Below are 20816 nucleotides of genomic sequence, written 5' to 3' on the forward strand. Positions count from 1 at the left end.
ACATTCTTTGTTGTATTACTGCCATCTACTGGAATTGTACTGTCTCCTACAATGTCTATTTTGCCCTCTAAATGTATTCATCAATTACAGTTTCCCCCCTTCGTTTTTTTTGTCTCTGTCAATATGTTAATATGCCCTGCCCTTTGTAATAGGCCCTTTTCACTCAATATTGACGTGTCAGAGTAGGGAAAAGCACAAGCGTAAGTGATCAAATGAATTATGCCTGAATGAAGTGTGCATGATGGCTCACTGAAGAGAGCAGAGCCATCGTTAAGGGTATTAGCTACACCTGTGCTCTTCCTCCTATGACGAGCCTGCTGCTGTCCTATGAGAATGATTTGGTGAGGCAATGTCCTTTAAAGAACATATTCCTCCTCCTCTAGAGGTTATTTTGATTCGGTTCAAGTTGTTGGCAAGATCCATGTCCCAATGGCTACAATCTGAAGAAAACAGCATCAGTATTGTGACATGTTTCATGAGCTACTGTTCATGTCCTTGAACACTCCTTTGCAATCCTGTCCATTAGTCCTGTGTGGAGTCAACCCTGAGATCTCTGCTCAATTTAGAGTGCAAATGCTCCATTTCACAAGCCCACGTTGCATATCCTCTCATGTTACCTGAACGCCTTGAGGACATCCAATTATTTATGTTATTTTCATTCCTTCCAGCAATGCATTGATATGTTTGTTATGAACTCAGATAAATAAATTTGAGGTGAGGAAGACCGACACTCAATGGCGACACATATCAGCTGCTGTAGTAGACAGCTAATGGATACGTCATATGCGAGTTAGGTTCATAAAGACAATGCTGATTTCACTCAACTGATTTAACTGAATGTATACATATTTCCTGCCACTGGCTGTAATTTTTATACCCTTATGAATTGTTTTTACACTCTCCCTGTGCTCTAAACTTCTCAGAGAATCAGTGAGGTTCTTGTTAACATGGTTAACCTTTATTTTTGGGTCCCACCCATTTGAAATAACAGTATCAATTTTGCTTTATTTACAGTTACAGTAAGAACACAAAGGACATTGGAATGTCAATAAATACAAAACAAATGCATTGATAAAACCCAAGTTACAAAAAGTGACAACTTAAAAAATAAAGTTCTAAAGGAATGAATCTGAACTGCATCCGGTAAATGTAAGGGGAAATAACGTGAATTTGGTCAAAAAGAGGGTTGAGGGTAGAGTATTCCCAGGCAGATTTACAACATTCATCTTTAACTTTTATATAACACTACTTCTGAACACCAGCAGGCCGTAGAAACAGGCCTAGTCCACCTCCTCCATCCTGGATGTGTCGTCATCATCCCCTTCAAGAGGGGGCATGTCCTCAGTGGGAGCACAGATGACGTCCTCTGGTGTCAGATCATCTTCATCAATACCTTAAAAAATAGGAAGTAAGCCATTATATATTTTAAATCATTATTGCCAGATGTGTTGCACAGTAAAAATATCTCACTGCAATAATTTACAGCTCATAAATGTGCAAGAAGTATCGATAAAAATGTCATGGAGGCTTTAGATTGCGTCAACGGACACAGATACTCACCAAGACCCAGCTTGATCATTCTGTAGATGCGGTTGGAGTGGGTCTGCGGTTCATCCAGGGTGAACCCTGAAGAGAGCAGGGCCGTCTCAAAGAGCAGGATGACCAGGTCCTTCACAGACTTGTCGTTCTTGTCGGCCTCTGCCTTCTGCCTCAGGGTCTCCACGATGGGGTGGTCAGTGTTGATCTCAAGGTGCTTCTTCGCAGCCATGTAGCCCATGGTGGAGTTGTCCCTCAGAGCCTGAGCCTTCATGATCCTCTCCATGTTGGCCGTCCAGCCATAGGTGCTGGTGACGATGCAGCAGGGGGAAGAAACCAGGCGGTTGGAGACTGAGACCTGTGGAGGTAAACAATAATTGATCATTTTCTGCCTTAATTGCGCAACAGCGGATTATACAATATTAAGTTATACAACACCTCATGGGTTGTTTTAATCTTCTTACCTTCTCCACCTTCTTCTCCAAGATGTCCTTCATTATCTTGCACAAGTTCTCAAACTGAGCCTTCTTCTCCTCCTGCTTCTTCTTCTCGTCCTCGTCCTCAGGCAGCTCCAGGCCTTCCTTGGTCACCGAAACCAGGTTCTTGCCCTCAAACTCCTTCAGCTGCTGGACACAGTACTCGTCGATGGGCTCGATCATGTAAATGACCTCCAGGCCGGCTTTGCGAAGGCGCTCCACGAATGCGGAGTTAGCCACCTGGTCTTTGGTCTCACCTGAAATACAGGGCAACGTTGTCACGCAGGTCTCTAATATCACATTAATTAACTCAGTCTGCCTGATTCTCAAATGCTTTTTAATTAACGTGAACAGTTCATGAATGAAGGGCGTCCTCACCAGTGATGTAGTAAATGTGTTTCTGGTTGTCCTTCATGCGTGTAACATAGTCCTTCAACGACACCACCTCGTCCCCAGAAGCTGAGGTGTAGTATCTCAGCAGCTCAGACAGACGCTTTTTGTTTTGAGAATCCTCGTGGATGCCAAGCTGAAAGACGAATACAACTAAATGTGAGTAAAGATGCATTTGAAGGATAAGCTGCAGTATCAGTGTTAAAGATATACAAATGCTGACATTTGGCTAAACATGTAAAAGCACTGGTAATGGTCTCCAAGGTGTAGCCATTGATTACCAGAGTGCCTCCATTTAAACAGCAGAGGACAGTATGGAGCATCAAAACGAGACTCAAAGCAGCTTTTCATTAGGACAATATGGCCAAAGGATCAGACAGATGGCCGGTGCATACAAGGTCAGAGTAACAAACGGTAATCATGAACTGTTCATTTCTGCACTCTCAGCAAACATTACCTCTGTCCGGCTAAAACAAAGTATCAAAGCGAGGGTTTAACACAAGGTGTCTGCCAAAAGTTTGAATGGGACAAGATTAGGAACCCCGGCAGCTCCCACAGTGCAGGATGAGGACACGAACCTTGATGTTCTTGGAGAACTGCTCGTAGTACTTCTTGTAGTTGTCGTTGTCCTCGGACAGCTCGGTGAAGAGTTCCAGGCACTTCTTGACCAGGTTCTTGCGGATGACTTTCAGGATCTTGCTCTGCTGCAGCATCTCTCTGGAGATGTTCAGCGGCAGATCTTCAGAGTCCACCACACCCTTGATGAAATCTGAATAGGATGGATAAAAACAACCTGATCAGCAATATATTCAAATTTCTAAGATGATACATTTGTTATTTGAAAAATATAAGCCGTTTATTTGATTCTGAACAAATTGCACATGCCAGTAATTCAACATTTGGGTTGATACTCACTGAGGTACTCAGGGATGAGCTCGTCGCAGTTGTCCATGATGAAGACCCTGCGCACGTACAGCTTGATGTTGTTCTTCTTCTTCTTGTTCTCAAAGAGGTCAAAGGGAGCGCGGCGAGGCACAAAGAGCAGCGCGCGGAATTCCAGCTGACCCTCCACTGAAAAGTGCTGTGAGAAAGAGGGTTGATCAGGTCAATTACAGTTCTATTATGATATAAGTCCGATACGGACTAAGAAATGATTAAGAGACCCACCTTGACAGCCAGGTGGTCTTCCCAGTCATTGGTCAGGCTCTTGTAGAACTCTCCATACTCTTCATTAGTGATGTCGTCGGGGTTGCGGGTCCACAGGGGTTTGGTCTTGTTCAGCTCTTCCTGGTCGATGTACTTCTCCTTGATCTTCTTCTTCTTCTTCTTTTTGTCTGAACATTTGTCGTGGTCGTGCTCATCATCTGACCCGACGTCCTCAATCTCGGGCTTCTCCTCGTCCTTGTCCTCTTCTTCGTCCTTGTCCTTCCCCTTCTCCTCCTCCTCCTCTGCCTCGTCGTCACTCACCTCCTTGTCTCGTTCTTTCTCCACCTGAACAAAAATGGGACTCAGTCACTGGCCGTGGTTTTTGTATTACCTTATTTACCCAACATAAATGAGTACTTACAAAGAGTGTGATGGGATAGCCAATAAACTGCGAGTGCTTTTTCACAATCTCTTTGATTCTTCGCTCCTCAATATATTCTATCTGGTCTTCTTTCAAGTGCAGGATCACCCTGGTGCCACGCCCAATGGGCTCAGCTGTATGGGGAAAAGATGGGTCAGTTAGAGTTTGAGAAAACCTCCTCCGATAGGTAGCGCTTCATCAATAAAACTGAATTGTTTAATAGCAACCAAACAATGGCCTTTATATTCCTTACAGGTGTCCACTTTCACTGTGAAGGAGCCTCCAGCAGAGGATTCCCAGGCGTACTGCTCGTCGTCATTGTGCTTGGTTATCACCGTCACCCGCTCAGCCACGAGGTAGGCAGAGTAGAAACCCACACCAAACTGACCAATCATGGAGATGTCGGCTCCAGCCTGCAGAGCCTCCATGAAAGCTTTGGTGCCGGACTTGGCGATCGTTCCCAGATTGTTGATCAGGTCGGCCTTGGTCATGCCGATACCAGTGTCAGTCAGGGTGAGGGTGCGTTCCTCTTTGTTGGGAATTACTTCGATTTTAAGCTCTTTGCCATCATCCAGCTTGGTGGGGTCAGTGAGACTCTCGTAGCGGATTTTGTCCAGGGCCTGGGGGGGGGGGAGGCAGTTTTGACAAAAATTTAAACAACTCAACTTATTTGTACAACTTGTTTTTATGAAGATTGGATTTTTGTTTGGTTTAATATGTGATAGGAACCACAGGGGGTAACTCGCGCAGCAGTCCCAGCTGCAGTCAGAGCAGAGAGGAGACACACTCCCGGCGTATTCTCTGCAGATAGGTGTTGGCTTCATTTTTACACTAAACAAATAATGGCCGTAGCTGTTTTTCAGCTGCAGGACAGCAGTGAAGGCCCAGGTATAAAATGCACGGCCCGCCACTGCTTTAGGCTAATACTGTGACAAACTTACATCTGAGGAGTTGGAGATAAGCTCCCTAAGGAAGATCTCTTTGTTTGAGTAGAAGGTGTTGATGATCAGCGACATCAGCTGAGCAATCTCAGCCTGGAAGGCAAACGTCTCAGCCTCCTCCTCCATTGTTTGGTCGTGTGATTCCAGCATCTAAGCAGAGGGGACAAATGACTATTGTTAGATGATGCCTATATCATGGATTACACATGCACACACAAAATAAAATGTATTTCCTATAAACTGGCACTTGTTCTCATGTATCTGTTTTGCAGTTCTACAGGCATGTTGTGGACCTGTGTGTTCATTGGTCTGTGGATTGGCTGCAGCGCAGTGAGTCACTACGCTGTCACACCTACAACAACCACAGCACTGCCAATCACCCTCGGGCAATGTGCAAGTAATTCAAGTTAAACCGTCCTATCTAAGGTTTAACTAGAATCTACTGCTTTAGTAAACAGCTCCCAGTATCCCAGTATTACTTATTTATTATACTCGTTGTTTTTTTTTTACTGTCTCTTCTTCATTTGCACTGTCCACTCTGCTGCTGTAATTCTGCAAATGTCCCCGCTGTGGGACTAACAAAAAATGATCCTATCTTATCTTAATAGAATCGTTTCAACACCACCACCACAAAACTATCTTATATGGTTGAATCAATACCTCTGACACAATTTGAGTATGTATTACACGGCTGTTATGCTAATGAGTAACATTTCCATTAACATTGTAATCACCTGTCAGTGCCATTATCAAAACACTGACTAATCACTAACATCAGTGGAGGTGTGCATCAGTACGCTTGGTTAGTATAAGCATGCATCCATTGTGTGGGCAGGTGGTGTGACAGACTGTCCAGCTCTGATCAGCACTCCACCTGACTATAATCCATCTTTGGCAAATCAGACAAAATCCACCTGATGCATGATAAACATGTTATTTTCTGCAAATACAAAAAAAAGAAAACTATATGGGGAGAGAGTGTAGAAAGTTAATTGTACTTCGACTTTTCTTTTTTTTTTTAATCTAGATAGTCTCACACTATTAGGTAACACAACCCAGATCTCAATTCAGTCCACCAATGTAGTCAGATCATGACAGTGTATTGATATTGATTGGTTTCTGGTTGATCAGAGAGACGCACGTGACTTGGATTACACATCAGTATCAGTAGAAATGTCTCCACCTGCCGGCTTCCGGGGTATATTGCGAGTTTCTAGAAGGTACCAAGAGGCGAACTGAACTCTCTAGCAGGTTCCATAGGAATCCAAATCTCCTCCTCTTCTCCATCCGAGGAGGTTCAGTGAAGGATCGGCCTGTACTCCACTGAGCTTGCACTGTGAAAAATAATCTCTCAATTGAGTAAATCTGATTCGGGTTCATTCGATTCTGCGCCTGTTTAACATAATTCCTGCCTGACAAGCGCATCAATACGCTCCATGTGACTGGTATCGCTCCAGCTTTGAGCGACGCACAGGTAATGTGGGCGGGATTAACGTGAGCTGCCAAAATTAGGTTGGAAGTAAAGTTTTGACGCGTGCAAATAACGCTGACATGCCAAGAAAATTACTTTGTCACTACTGCTGCAAACCTTACTGTAAAATCCAATTATAGGCCTATGCTTTTTGTGTTGTTATAAGCTGATTGTAACAACATGTGCATGAACTTGATTTAATCACAGTCACCATTTACATGCAGGCATGTGAGAATATGTTTATATTATTGTCTTATTACAAAATAGCAGTGAAACTAACATTATATAAAGACAAAGCTAATATTAGGTAATATGAACCATGCATGTCAAAGTGTCTCATTTTTTTATTTTATCAGTTGGCATCCTGTAGTATTTTTTGTTATTATATAAAGATATATAATTTATTTACCTGGTCCTCAGTGTAACGCAAACCCCGGAGTGAGGCGTGTGGAGGTCGTAGCAGTAGACAGCCCGGCTACAGTGAGGTGTTTGCAGCGGACCGGCTATCTGTGCAGCTTTTCTACTTTCACCGAGCGTTCGAGAAATCCTGTCCTGAGCCTTCCAGAACCGTCTGGAATCTTCCTCGCTACAGCTCGGTGGGTGGTGTTTGCTGACAGGCCCAGTGGGCTGTCAATCATGATGTGGGCACCCGCTTCTGTCCATTCTTTGCTGGGGGAGGCGGGACTAAGGGAGTTTAGGGGGCGGATGAGACCGGGCAAGGAGGAGCAGGAGACCTCAAATGAACCATGTTCACTGAAAGTTCCAGAACGTCGAATCAAATAAAAGTTGACGTTTACTTAATCTGTATCCCCTTTTCAACCAGTATAGGAACCAAAACAAAGGAATGAAATTGAACATGTAATGGATTCAAGTAGGCAAGATTGCAGTCTTATTTCTAAATATTTTTTATTACAAATTTGAATGCGTTTCATAAAAAATGTAGTTATTACAAAAAGAGACATAAGTCAAATTCCAAGTGACTTTATATTACTCTCTTAATGGTTGTCAGCAGTTGTATATAAGCAGCTTGGTAGACAAAGCCACACTGTGGCCTACATTGATTACATTACTTAAGTTCTATTGACTAGTACCGTTTACGAAAGGAGAGTTGTGTTAGAGTGACATGTCTATTTGAAGAAGCAACATAATTATAAAAATAATATTTAAGAAAGCAGGAAAGAGTCTTCTCAGTATTTTAGTCAACTTCCTCCATTCTTGATGTGTCATCATCTCCTTCCAAGACTGGCATATCCTCTTCAGCAGGCTGAACGAGGTCCTCGACTGCAGAATCATCATCATCGATGCCTTTGAATGAGAATGCATTCATTACCAACCAAAGCCACTTATTAATGGAGGCATTTAATAAGCAGACTAATTCCTGAGAAAGAGAAAACTTACCAAGGCCCAGCTTGATCATTCTGTAGATGCGGTTGGAGTGGGTCTGGGGGTCATCCAGTGTGAATCCTGAGGAGAGCAGGGCAGTCTCGAACAGGAGGATGACCAGGTCTTTCACAGCCTTGTCGTTCTTGTCGGCCTCTGCCTTCACCCTCAAGGTCTCAATGATTGGATGCATAGGGTTGATCTCAAGGTGCTTCTTGGCTGTCATGTAGCCCATGGTGGAGTTATCTCTCAGGGCCTGAGACTTCATGATCCTCTCCATGTTGGCCGTCCAGCCGTAGGTGCTGGTGACGATGCAGCAGGGGGAAGAGACCAGGCGGTTGGAGACTGAGACCTGTCAATAATAAAATGTTGTATTATGGTCATGATGAAATATGATATATTAGCACAATTGTTCTGCAACATTAAGATAGATTAGATAAGTTTTCTTTACCTTTTCAATCTTCTTGTCGAGGATGTCCTTCATGATCTTGCAAATGTTTTCAAATTTATTTTTGAGATCATCATGCTTCTTCAGGTTTTCCTCGTCCTCAGGCAGCTCCAGGGCTTCCTTGGTCACTGAAACCAGGTTCTTGCCATCATACTCCTTCAGCTGCTGGACACAGTACTCGTCGATGGGCTCGATCATGTAAATGACCTCGAGGCCGGCTTTGCGAAGGCGCTCCACGAACGAGGAGTTAGCCACCTGGTCTTTGGTCTCACCTGCGGAAGTTAATATAAATTCATTGAATCAATACACTAGTTACTAAATCCCTTTTGAGGAAACTTCAAAGCAAAATTGTAAAAAGAAAAGGAGCGAGTTGAGTTGCTAACCTGTGATGTAGTAGATATGTTTCTGGCTGTCCTTCATGCGTGAAACATAGTCTTTCAGGGAAACCGTCTCATCTCCAGAGGTTGAGGTGTAGTAGCGCAGCAGCTCAGACAGCTTCTTCCTGTTCTGAGAGTCTTCATGGATGCCAAGCTGAAACAGGAAAAGATGTGTTACAAATATTCAACGTTAAACATGCGAAACCTCAGACTCTCTATCTGAAGGGTTAGAGTTAAATACCTAAATTCAGATGGATCAACCTACCTTGATGTTCTTAGAGAACTGCTCGTAGCACTTTTTGTAGTTGTCCTTGTCCTCGGACAGCTCGGTGAAGAGTTCCAGGCACTTCTTGACCAGGTTCTTGCGGATGACTTTCAGGATCTTGCTCTGCTGCAGCATCTCTCTGGAGATGTTCAGGGGCAGATCTTCAGAGTCCACCACACCCTTGATGAAATCTGAATAGAGACAATAACGAGTGCTTAGCCTTCCAAAGCCAGACAGACTTAAAATATTATAAACAAAATAATCTTACTAACAATTAGCATGCAGAATATCAAAGCCATACATATCTTTATATGTATCCAAGAAATTGTATGTGAATGATTAGCAATGTGTCACTTATGTTACTCACTGAGGTACTCAGGGATGAGCTCATCGCAGTTGTCCATGATGAAGACTCTGCGCACGTACAGCTTGATGTTGTTCTTCTTCTTCTTGTTCTCAAAGAGGTCGAAAGATGCCCTTCTGGGTACGAAGAGCAAGGCACGGAACTCCAGCTGACCCTCCACTGAGAAATGCTGCAAGAGACAAGAATGAAGTATGAATTTATCAGCTTGAAAAACCTCACATGAAGCCATGAACAGGTTTGCAAAGAGGTAGTTAGGTGGCACCTTTCGGCATGTTTATCGTCATTAGACTCGGCTCACCTTGACAGCGAGGTGGTCCTCCCAATCGTTGGTGAGACTCTTGTAGAACTCTCCATACTCGTCGTTGGTGATGTCATCAGGGTTACGGGTCCAGATTGGCTTGGTCTTGTTCAGCTCCTGGGCATCTATGTACTTCTCCTTGACCTTCTTCTTCCTCTTGTTCTTGCTCTCCTTTGTGTCCTCATCTTCGTCGGAGCCCACGTCCTCAATCTTAGGTTTGTCCTTGTTCTCAGCGGCATCTTTCTCAACTTCCTCTTCCTTTTCTCCCGCTTCAAGGTCCACTTCCTTCTCCCTTGTTTTCTCCACCTTGAATATGTGGAAAGAGTTGATGCTTTAGGAATTGGTTTGTCTAAGCATGTCAATATCATTGGTTATTATTAGGTTTGCTAATGGTACTTACATAAAGTGTAATAGGGTAGCCAATGAACTGTGAGTGCTTCTTCACAACTTCCTTGACGCGCTTCTCCTCACAGTATTCTGTCTGATCATCTTTGAGGTGAAGGATCACTTTGGTGCCTCTGCCGATGGACTCTCCTAAAGGTAGCAATAAAACCAATGGTGAGCGCAGAGCCAAATCATAGTCATAATGCAAAATATTGAATATTATATCAATGAGGGAACTCACCAGTGTCAACTTTGACTGTGAATGAGCCGCCAGCTGCAGACTGCCAAATGTACTGCTCATCGTCATTGTGCTTGGTTATCACCGTCACCCGCTCAGCCACGAGGTAGGAAGAGTAGAAACCCACACCAAACTGACCGATCATGGAGATGTCGGCTCCAGCCTGCAGAGCCTCCATGAAAGCCTTGGTGCCGGACTTGGCGATTGTTCCCAGATTGTTGATCAGGTCGGCCTTGGTCATGCCGATACCAGTGTCAGTCAGGGTCAGGGTGCGAGCGTGCAGGTCGGGCGTGATTTCGATCTTCAGGTCCTTGCAGGACTCAAGTTTGCTGGGGTCTGTCAAGCTCTCATATCTGATTTTGTCCAAGGCCTGTGAGATAGGGATAAGCTTGTTAAAATAGTGATGTTTGCACACATGTGAGAGCTGCTTACATGTGCAAAAGCAAAGGAACATATATAATGAAGTTATGGTTTTTATTTACATCTGAGGAGTTGGAGATAATCTCTCTAAGGAAGATCTCTTTGTTTGAGTAGAAGGTGTTGATGATCAGGGACATCAGCTGAGCGATCTCAGCCTGGAAGGCAAACGTCTCAGCCTCCTCCTCCATAACGTTTCCAGCGGCAGGCATCTGAAAGAAAGCACATGTTATATTTCATAATTATGCTTCTTGTGTGAAATAGAAGTTAGATATCTCAAAACTAATCTCCTCCTGTTACATTTGAAATCTCTTTCTCCGCCCTGTTAAAGGCAGCCTCGTGGCATGACGAGGTCAGCTATTGCAGATGGTAGACGAACACATGTTCCTTCTGTCAATCAAAGACTTGCAATTTGCTAAATGGGTGGAGTTGGGATGCTTTACCCAACCCCCAAAGCCTTCACCATGTGTCACTTAACACCTTTAAGTTAAAGGAAGGAACAGCAGCTACAAATTCAAAGATGGAAGACAATCTGGTTTTAACTGTAGAGCAGCTGTTATCTTTTTTCATGAGTGAGGCATTTGTTGTCAGGACAAAATAAATCTGCCTGGTAGGAACATTTCTTCAGGACAAAATAAATCTGCCTGGTAGGAACATTTCTTCAGTTCCTTTTGTATTCATGATTAAAATAGACCATACAAAGTTGTCATCTTTGTGATTTTATTGCATTCAAACATCGCCCCTATGTTTGCGATGTTTTTGATACTTTTCTGCACTAAGATGTGAAACTGCAGTATCTGCTCTTTGTGCCAGCCGGTTTTCCTGCTCATCCGCCATTACTTTCACACCCAGGGTCACCCTGCTTGCCATGTGTTCCTTGCATGTTACAGCCTCAACATGATACTAATGCTAAAGGGGCCATTCTGCCACACTACAAAGAACTGACTTTATATTTTATTATAACTTTATATTTGTGCAATTCTGTCAGTTAATTTGCAGCATGTATTTTTCCTCCTCTGCCCGTGCTCCTACCATTAAAGCAACCAAATTAATAAGATATAAACTTTCATCTTCAGTCTTACCTTGAATAGAATATGTTCTTTCAGTTGCCTCTTAATGATAGTCTTCAAATGTATCACTGAGCTCCAAGTGTGTGCTTCGTTGCTCCTCCCGTAGGCAGTAAGTCTCTTTTGGTGTGTTCAACTGAATCTAGGCAGACCCCACGACACGCTGGTGTCTTTTTATACTTCAGGGGGGGTTTCTCGAAGCTTCCATTCAGAAGCTTCCAGAAGATATGTTCACTACGTTAAGGGGGGTGTTGAGGAAAGGCTGGGAAGGGGGGGGGGGTTGGCGAGTGAGACACCAGAGCCCTAAAGTTTATGTGCCCTAATAGGGCTTCAGAGTCACAAGGAGTGCCTGTCACTCAAATCGAGCACTTTCCTGATAGCTTGTCTAGCTCTTAGGCCCCATACCCCCTGTAAGCGTCACAGCTGTGATTTTGCTATCAGCTGCTATCGAGGTGCCACACACTGACATACCACGGGGCTTCCTGTGGACAGCAGGCCCATTTATGTTTTTGGCATGCAAGATTGGGGTGAATCTCAAAGGTTTCACAGTAAAAAATAAATAAAATCTTAGCACAACACAATGCAATTTCCAGAACTTTCAGCCACAACGTGTGGCCATCGCCAGATGGACTTTGGAAACAGAATCAGCCACCTTAACATGATGCGTTTATTGCAAACTTTGATTTTTTTGGGATAAGCGGTCTGACAACCAAAAACAACATCTAGGGGATTTAGGATTCATAAGTTCAGCAATGTAGGCCCTGTCCTGGGCTTTGACATGCGTGCATGCATTGTGGTTAATTTTGAAATCTATTGTAAAATGAACTGAGAGCTGCTCTAATAAATTACATTCACTGTCATTCATTATACCGATTTGATTTGATGTTTTAGCAGTATTTCTCAGTTGAAGGAAACATGACTAGAATAGTTTTAGAACCTGATTGGTAAAATGAAACAGGAGTCAAAACTAACTTCTTGCACAGGTGGTACAGGGAATCCATGGGATGCTCCACAGGGAATAGTAATTACACATAATTATGGTTATCAAATTGACAAAACAGTGTGTTGACGAGAGCTATCAGAGCCACAAGAGAAGGGGAAAGGTGCAGTCTCACTATATTAGCCCCCACAACATTTTCAATATACCATAAACAACTCATACACCAGGTTTTTAAACGTGGGACTACACAGTAACAACATTGTATCAGATAGAAGACGAGAATTCTCCGGTCCAGTGTGGGTGTGAGTTTCTTCAGCTGACCAGTGGATGGCAGTATATTCCATCTGCTAGAGATCTGTTACGTAATCCAAATGTTTCCACACTACTAGAAGCAGCTCATGCAATTGAGAAACATGGAGAACTGATGCAAGCACATATCCAATATTTTCTAAAGGGGAGAGCCCGATTCCCCATAGTTTAAATAGTTTACCAGAATAAGATGGTGAGTCCATGCATGTGTGATTTGAGCATTGATACAGGAAGGGATGTTCCTGGAATTTAGAGCTGGATGGTGGAGGTGTATATCCTGTCCAAAGTCAATCTCAGTCTGGGTCTCGGCTATGAGAACTTTGTGTCTTCTGTCTACAGAAATGTCTTTATTTTAGCAACAGTATATCCTACTAAACTAGTTTTTTTTCTGTATATTGATCATCCAAAGGATGTTTTTCCCCCAGGTTTAATAAATAGTCTACACAATTTCAGTGAATCTAAACATATTCAACAGAAGTGTTGCTTGCCTTAAAATTAGAATAGCAACTTGTTTAAATTTTCAATATAACTGCAACTTTATATTGCCCTTTAATTTAATTGTTTCTGCGTTGTTACATCCAGCATTCAAATAATCAGACAGCTGCTTAGTTTTTGGCTGTGTTTAGTAAGAACCGTCATTAAATAGATACAATTTGTCAATAAGGTGTATTATTTATACATAATTAGTCTGTTTGTTGCGGGTTATTGTGTGTGAAGCCGGTTTCTACACTCATAATACGATCTGTTTATTTATCTAGGTTTACCTCACATGACTATATACTTCTCCGTACGCATGGCTGCAGGAGCCAACGGTTCAACGCATGCGCAGTCGGTAACATCCGGGGCTCGGACAAGGATGAACGCCAATTTCCAAGATGGCGGCGGAGGGAGGAGGGAAGGAGATGAACGAAATTAAAACTCAATTCACCACACGAGAAGGTGTCTACAAACTCCTCACTCACTCCGAATACAGCCGCCCGAACAGGGTGCCTTTCAACTCGCAAGGCTCCAACCCCGTCAAGGTCTCCTTCGTCAACGTAAACGACCAGTCCGGCAACGGCGACAGGATCTGTTTCAATGTGGGCCGGGAACTGTACTTTTATATCTACAAAGGCGTGAGAAAGGTAAACAATATTGAGTTGCGGCGACAACGCCCGCGCTGTCCATGAGCTGCCCGTTGATTCGGCGTCTTCAGACGTGTTGCACCCTGGCTGTCAACTCTCTGAGCTTCTGTCATTGAAGTGCGCAGGTTGTCAAGACAAGGCCATGTTGCAGACCTTAGCTAAGTTAGGGGCTAATTAGCATTCTTAAGCTAACATCGCCACAGTTGGTGTTTTTTGCCTCGGTGAGACTTGTGTGCGCTTCAAAGTTTGTTTTGAGCGGTAAGCCGTGACATTATATTTTCCAGTGAAGTGGATCACTTGGGGAAAGCCCCGTCTTGTCATGCCGTGAGAGGTGTTTGTTTATCCTCGTTCTTGTAAAGCCACATACGGGTGACAAGTTGTCAACAGCGCTCACCAGCAGGGTCAACTTTGGTGTTTTTTCTATCACGGAACTAAGTGTTCGAGCTGTGTTTGGAGAATGGTAGTGAGGGGGTGTTTGTTATCCGTGATGTAATGATGTGTGCACTCCATTGTCAGGGGTTTGGATGTGATGTAATAATACAATATCCTCTTGTTTGGTTGGCACAAAGTGAGTGATGTCATTGCAGCAAGAAGCCACGTTGGGTCTTGTTTAGCAGGGATGGTGACTTGTGACTGTGGTGATGATGAGGTTGTCCCTGAAGCAGCCACAGAAATACCCAAATCAGCAGCCTAGCCTCTCTCTGTGTGAACTCTGCTGCTATTTATCCAAATCCAGGTGCTCTCTCACAATCTCGCAGCACAGAGAGAACCATGACAGGAAGTTGTATTTCCATCCAAAGACAGAGTAAACAGAGTATTTTATTTTGAAATATGCCAAAAACAAATATGCATCAGTCAGGATCAGCTAGCCAACTTTAGCTATTAACAGCAGCACCAGTTATGACTTAGCTATTTCTATATTTGTTATCAATTGCATATAATACAACAGTTTAGAAACCAAATAAGAATCTGCTATATTTTATTTAGTACACTAAGACTTACTGTATATTGATAACATTCAGGTAGCAGCCAATATAGCTGGTAAAATATGAGATCATGGTCCAATAACACATTTAATTGAGCCCAGATAACTCGGTAGTCGATGAAGCCAAACCAAATTCCCTACAGTGATGGCTGGTACTGATGGCGGGAATGTGAGTGTGTCGGTGTGACTGCATCTTCTTTTACCCTTCCTCCCCTTGGAATATTTCAAATTGACAAAAATGTCATTGAATAATGGTATCTAACATTTAAGGCCTCGTTGCAGCTCTGATAGCACGCAGTAAACACAAGCTATTATCTGTTGCTGATGGAAGTCAGAGAAGTCTCATTATTGTGTTATTTTTGGTAGCCAATAGGGGAAGCTTATCGTCATCATTGAAGCACTTGAAATGTTAATGTCTGCTTATTTAATTTAGAGCAGCCTCACTTTGACAACACTGACAGCTTTTTAAAAATGCATCCTTTAAGCTTTCTCTCTGCTTCCTTTTTAATGCATTAAAATAAACCACAAGAGAGTTGCAGCAATAAAACATAAAGCCATTTCAAATATCACATTTTCACTGGTTCATTGCCAGATACATTCCTGCCAGTTTAGCAATTATGTTAATTGGGTCTATAGATCATTTTCCTTTTAGACCTACTACAGGTTTAGCTAATTGTTTTCAGTTGGTTCGGTTTTATAATGATTGATGTCATTCTGTTACAGATAACAGGATTTAAACTTGTGTCATGTGGTGTGGCTTATAGATCACATTTCATCACGTCATGTTTGATTTAAATTGAGTTGTCAACCGCCTGTCGGAAGACAAACCAAACAGTTAACCTATATACTCCGGCTGGGCGGATCGTCCTCTCTATTTTTGGATAATGACTCTCCGTGTGTCACAATACATCATGATCATGCACTAGGAACACTTGGCACTTTGTAGACACCAACAAAGAGTAGAGGGTAGCCCACAGTGCTCTTGGGATATTTGTCTCCAGCATTGAGAGATTTGAGTTTTTAAAAAGTGGTGTTTTTCTGTCTAATATAAGTTTAATCGACCCCATTTCTGGCATTCTGATCTGGGGTAAGTTGTCCCCCGGTGGTTTGAGAGAATCAAATGAAATTACCAGACATGGTGTTCTTTACTGCGACTGACGTTTAAATAGATTGTGTCAATCTTCAATTACAATAAGTCTTTTTGAGTACATCTCCAAGATAAACACAAGTGCTCAGTTGTTCAGTATTATTCACCATGAAGGAGAGGCCATATCTGACTAATAGTTATTATAAACAAAGTATAAATAAATTAGTCGCCAAGTGAGTGTCCTTCACAGTCACAGCTGTTTGTCTGTTCTAAGCAGTGTCGAAACGGATGACACTTCAAACAGTTTTGACTCACTTGTGTGCATTTGTGTTTGCTCTAGGCTGCTGATCTTAGTAAGCCCATAGACAAGAGGATATACAAAGGAACGCAGCCCACGTGTCATGACTTCAACCCGATCACAGCGACGGCAGAGAGCGTCTCCCTGCTGGTGGGCTTCTCAGCAGGCCAGGTGCAGCTCATCGACCCGATAAAGAAGGAAACGAGCAAACTCTTCAATGAAGAGGTGGGTTCCTTTCCACGTCTGATGTTCTGATGCTTGATCCCACTCAAAGATATTGAAGATAAATCATTCATTAGTAAATATTGGAATAACTAGCTGACCAGTGTCTTTGTTTTTTTTTCTCTGCTTCCTTCTCCCTCCAGAGACTTATAGACAAGTCCCGAGTAACATGTGTGCGATGGGTTCCTGGTTCAGAGAGCTTGTTTCTGGTGGCTCACTCCAGTGGCAGCATGTATTTGTACAACGTGGAGAACACCTGCGGCACCACGGCGCCTCACTACCAGCTCCTGAAGCAGGGCGAAAACTACGCCGTCCACACCTGCAAGAGCAAGTCGGCTCGCAACCCGTTGCTGCGCTGGACGGTGGGCGAAGGGGCGCTCAACGAGTTCGCCTTCTCCCCGGACGGCAAGTTCCTGGCTTGCGCGAGCCAGGACGGCTTCCTGCGGGTGTTCGGCTTCGACGCCGCCGAGCTCCACGGAACAATGAAGAGCTACTTCGGCGGTTTGCTGTGCGTGTGCTGGAGCCCGGACGGACGGTACATCGTGGCCGGAGGGGAGGACGACCTGGTGACGGTGTGGTCGTTTTCGGACTGCAGAGTGATCGCGCGGGGGCACGGTCACAAGTCGTGGGTGAGCGTGGTGGCGTTCGACCACTGCACCACCAGTGTGGAGGACGGCGACCTGCCCGCAGAGTTCAGCGGCAGTGACGAGGAATTCCACGAGCAGATTCACTTCGGTGTGGGTAGAGACAGAGCGAACAGCGCTCACTCTCGGCTCTCGAAGAGAAACTCTACGGACAGTAGGCCTGTTAGTGTCACCTACAGGTTTGGCTCAGTGGGCCAGGACACCCAGCTGTGTCTGTGGGACCTAACGGAGGACATTCTTTTCCCTCACCTCCCTTTGTCCCGCACCAGGACTCACACTAACGTTATGAGTGCTACAAGCCCTCCAGCCACTGGACAAACTACTACTACAACTACAACTACTACTACTACTACGACTACTGCGACTGCTACTGCGACTGTACCCGCCACCAATCCCAGTGGCACCAATGGTAAAGACAATACGAGCAATAGTAGCACCAGTGGCAACCCACCGAACTCCCTCCCCAGCACCCTGCCTCGGTCCAACAGCTTGCCACACTCCTCCAACCCAACAGGGGGCAGCACCCCCAACAGTCACACAGGCAGCAGTAGCAGCAGTACCACCGCCGCCGCCGCCTCCTCCACCACCACCACCACCACCACCTCCACCAAGGCCAACAGCATCATTGACAGCGCTTTCATTGCCACCGGCGTCAGCAAGTTCGCAACTCTGTCGTTGCACGACTCGCGCAAGGAGCGCCACGAGAAGGACCACAAGCGAAACCACAGCATGGGTCACATCAGCAGCAAGAGCAGTGACAAGCTCAACCAGCTGAGCTCGACACGGACGGCAAAAGCGGAGGCCGCTAAGACTCTGGGCACTCTGCTGTGCCCGCGCATGGAGGACGTGCCGCTGCTCGAGCCGCTGGTGTGCAAGAAGATCGCTCACGAGAGACTCACTGTGTTAATCTTCCTTGAGGACTGTCTGGTAACAGCCTGTCAGGAGGGTTTCGTTTGCACATGGGCTAGGCCCGGGAAAGTGGTGAGTGACGGGCCTCTCGAGGACACTGTCATGTGACGACCTCTTAACTTGCATTTTCCCCTCTGCATCCAGAAGCTGCTAGCGCCGCTCTGTGCAGCCAAAGGTTTTTGGTTATTTCATGCGAGATTTACACTAAGCCCTCAGCATTCTGATGGTTTAATAGCACATTTCCTCCGTCAGTTAACCTCATGGCCTCTCGCTATTCAATACATTCGAGTAACACTCTTGTTTGTTATCAATGTGTGTTATCTGTCTCTCCGCAGGGTTTGCTATCATCTCAAAACAACCCAGCCAACTCCCCCAGTGGAACAGTAGTATAGCCCCAGTGCTGGTGCTGCTAATGACAGCTCCATGCAACAGAGACGGGGATGACCAAGGCCAAGGTCCTGCAGCGCTCCTCCACATACTGTCACACACACCACATGATCTTCCAGTGTCACCTTCATTCTCATCACTACAGCCATCCAGATGCTCTCTTTGTGTTACTGCTCATGCTTTAGCGATAACCGATGTTTGCCAGGCCATCGGTTAGAAACTTGACGCCCTGTTGTCTGGGCGTAACATAAAAAAAGGGTGCTATTGGAAGTAAGGTGGCAAGCTTTAAATCGTCCAGGAGGTTTATGGGAGGGATCTGCTGGCTCATTGTACCGTCGATGGTCATATCAAGTCGTGTCTAGTCTGAAAATAACAAACTCTAGTACCCAACCCTTTGTGCCTGTAGATCTGTAACGACTAGACATGCTGAATGCATTGTGGCGATGCCTCAACCCAACCCTTTTGTGTGGGTTTAATTCGGAGATTTCTTTTCCTGTATTTTTGTTTCTTCAAATGTCTTCATGGAAAAAGGGAATTAGATGAGGGGTTGTTTAGGAGCAGCAGCCACATCTCTTTTCATTTTCCACTTCCTGGGCGATCTGTTGTGCAGCCCGAGTACCTGACACCTGTTCAAGAGAAACCGGAGCGTTTCACTTCCTCTACGACTATTTTAATCAGTAGTATCACACGTTAAAGTGTATTTGCACAGATTTTCTTTCATTTCTTGTTGCTTTAACCATTTTTTTTTTTTTTTTTTTTTTTTTTTTTTTGAGTTCATGGCTGTGGAACGCGAGCAAAATATTTTGGAAGACCGCTTTGGAAGCACTTGGGGAAACGGCTTCTTATTGCCCTCTGTCTCCGCTGGATGCTGCAATCATAGTTTTTTTTATATGGAAAAAAAATTGTTTGCACTTAGTAGTTTGTTAGAGGAGAATGGCTTTACATTTTTTTGGAGTGTGTAAGGACTCCTTGACAAGGTTGAAATATTAATAGAATTTAAAAAAAGAAACCTTTGTATCTATTGAACATTTATTTTAATATTGTTTCAGATTAAATGGGCTCTGTATTATATGTAAATATTGTACTTCAATGATTTATGGGTGAAATGATCATGATTACGTTAGTTCACAGATCCTTATTTCAGAAAATAGTGATATTTCTAATACAGAAGATCTATACCTAATATTAAATGAATCTTGAATATGCAGGTGAACATGTTTCCTTTCTGTTGTACATAAAGAGAATTCAGGTGTATTTTTATTAATGAAAACATTTGGTATAGGAGACATCTATGAAACCCTCTTAAATAAACAGGTAGTGCTGAATGCTAGCTAGCCTGTCGCTGCAGACTCCTTTCACAACAATAGGCAGGTGGGCGCAGATGCAGCGGTCTAATTCAGCCATCACTCCGAGCTCAGGTAAACCACAGGAAGAATAACGCTGGCATAGCCCCCCCCCCCCCCCTCCCCAGTCCCATCCATCAACATGTGTGTGAATTCACTTTAACTAACAAATCAGACCCATGTTCTGCAGACGGTGCTGAGATCTGGGAGTCTTTGGGTTTTTTGTGAGTAACTTACTGAACTGATGAACAAACGTTTGACACTGTGTTGAAATACCAACTTAACTAACGTTGGCACGTGATGGTGTTGGCGGTGGTGTGCGTGCTCGAGGTGTTTTTGCAAACGCCCACATAGAGAGACTGAGGATATTAACAGTGGGAGCCTTTTTCCTCCATGTGACGCCTATTAAAAACAGCTTTGACAGATTACATGTTCCATTTGTGTGACTTTTATTCAGTGTGTGTGTGCTCACCGCATGGATCAGTGTGTCTTCATTAGCTGGGAATAAACCTTCATGCTTCCCTCCGCGTGAGGCCAGACACTCTAATTTATTAGGTACCCTGCTGGCAGAATGGACGACAAAACAATGACTCGCATTGCTCCATTACAGCATTTAGCTCAGCCAGTCAATGCTATTAAACTAATCATAATACACGAGACAGAAATATTTCTGCACAAGACTTATTAATAATACTGGTATTAAATGACATCTGGCAGGGGACAGGAATTCATGTGAATGGAAGTGAATCGGTTCTTTTATTGGTTGTAATGGAGTTGTTTAAAGCCCTGCCACAGGTGTTCTCACTTATCAGCTAATTAGACCGAGCCATGCTGGAAGTTACACAAGCTCTTAAACCAAAGTCCATGACTGTGTTCCAAATCACACACTATTTATTTTTTACACCAAGTATATACTACTTACTACTTAGTCATAACATCGCACTTTGAA

At 44.0% G+C, this 20816-nt stretch overlaps 2 protein-coding genes across 4 annotated transcripts; one reads left to right on the top strand and one right to left on the bottom strand.

The window, feature by feature from the left end:
• Positions 1–931: 931 nt before the first annotated feature.
• On the bottom strand, positions 932–11750 carry hsp90aa1.2 (heat shock protein 90, alpha (cytosolic), class A member 1, tandem duplicate 2). Of its 3 annotated transcripts, XM_031866287.1 has the most exons (12): positions 11635–11750; positions 10618–10764; positions 10385–10505; positions 4223–4468; positions 3970–4103; positions 3570–3893; positions 3318–3483; positions 2981–3171; positions 2391–2538; positions 2001–2269; positions 1561–1894; positions 932–1393 (listed from the first exon to the last, which is right to left on the bottom strand). In XM_031866287.1, exons 2-12 carry the CDS (start codon positions 10762–10764, stop codon positions 1281–1283), a joined length of 2193 nt encoding a protein of 730 aa, XP_031722147.1. In that variant the 5' UTR covers positions 11635–11750; the 3' UTR covers positions 932–1280. The 3 variants fall into 3 exon arrangements, with proteins under 3 accessions (XP_031722147.1, XP_031722146.1, XP_031722148.1); XM_031866286.1 differs by lacking the exons at positions 10385–10505; positions 10618–10764; positions 11635–11750 and adding exons at positions 4911–5060; positions 6791–6958 and having other exon boundaries at positions 4223–4589; XM_031866288.1 differs by lacking the exons at positions 932–1393; positions 1561–1894; positions 2001–2269; ... (4 more) ...; positions 3970–4103; positions 4223–4468 and adding exons at positions 7271–7686; positions 7780–8113; positions 8213–8481; ... (3 more) ...; positions 9514–9819; positions 9914–10047 and having other exon boundaries at positions 10139–10505.
• Positions 11751–13724: 1974 nt separating this feature from the next.
• Positions 13725–20292, top strand: wdr20b (WD repeat domain 20b). The gene is made up of 4 exons (XM_031866289.1): positions 13725–13992; positions 16405–16587; positions 16728–18209; positions 18473–20292. Exons 1-4 carry the CDS (start codon positions 13744–13746, stop codon positions 18527–18529), a joined length of 1971 nt encoding a protein of 656 aa, XP_031722149.1. The 5' UTR covers positions 13725–13743; the 3' UTR covers positions 18530–20292.
• Positions 20293–20816: the final 524 nt, after the last annotated feature.

This window comes from Anarrhichthys ocellatus, unplaced genomic scaffold (assembly GCF_004355925.1).
Source record: "Anarrhichthys ocellatus isolate YVR2014 unplaced genomic scaffold, GSC_Weel_1.0 scaffold34, whole genome shotgun sequence".
Taxonomy (NCBI): domain Eukaryota; kingdom Metazoa; phylum Chordata; class Actinopteri; order Perciformes; family Anarhichadidae; genus Anarrhichthys; species Anarrhichthys ocellatus.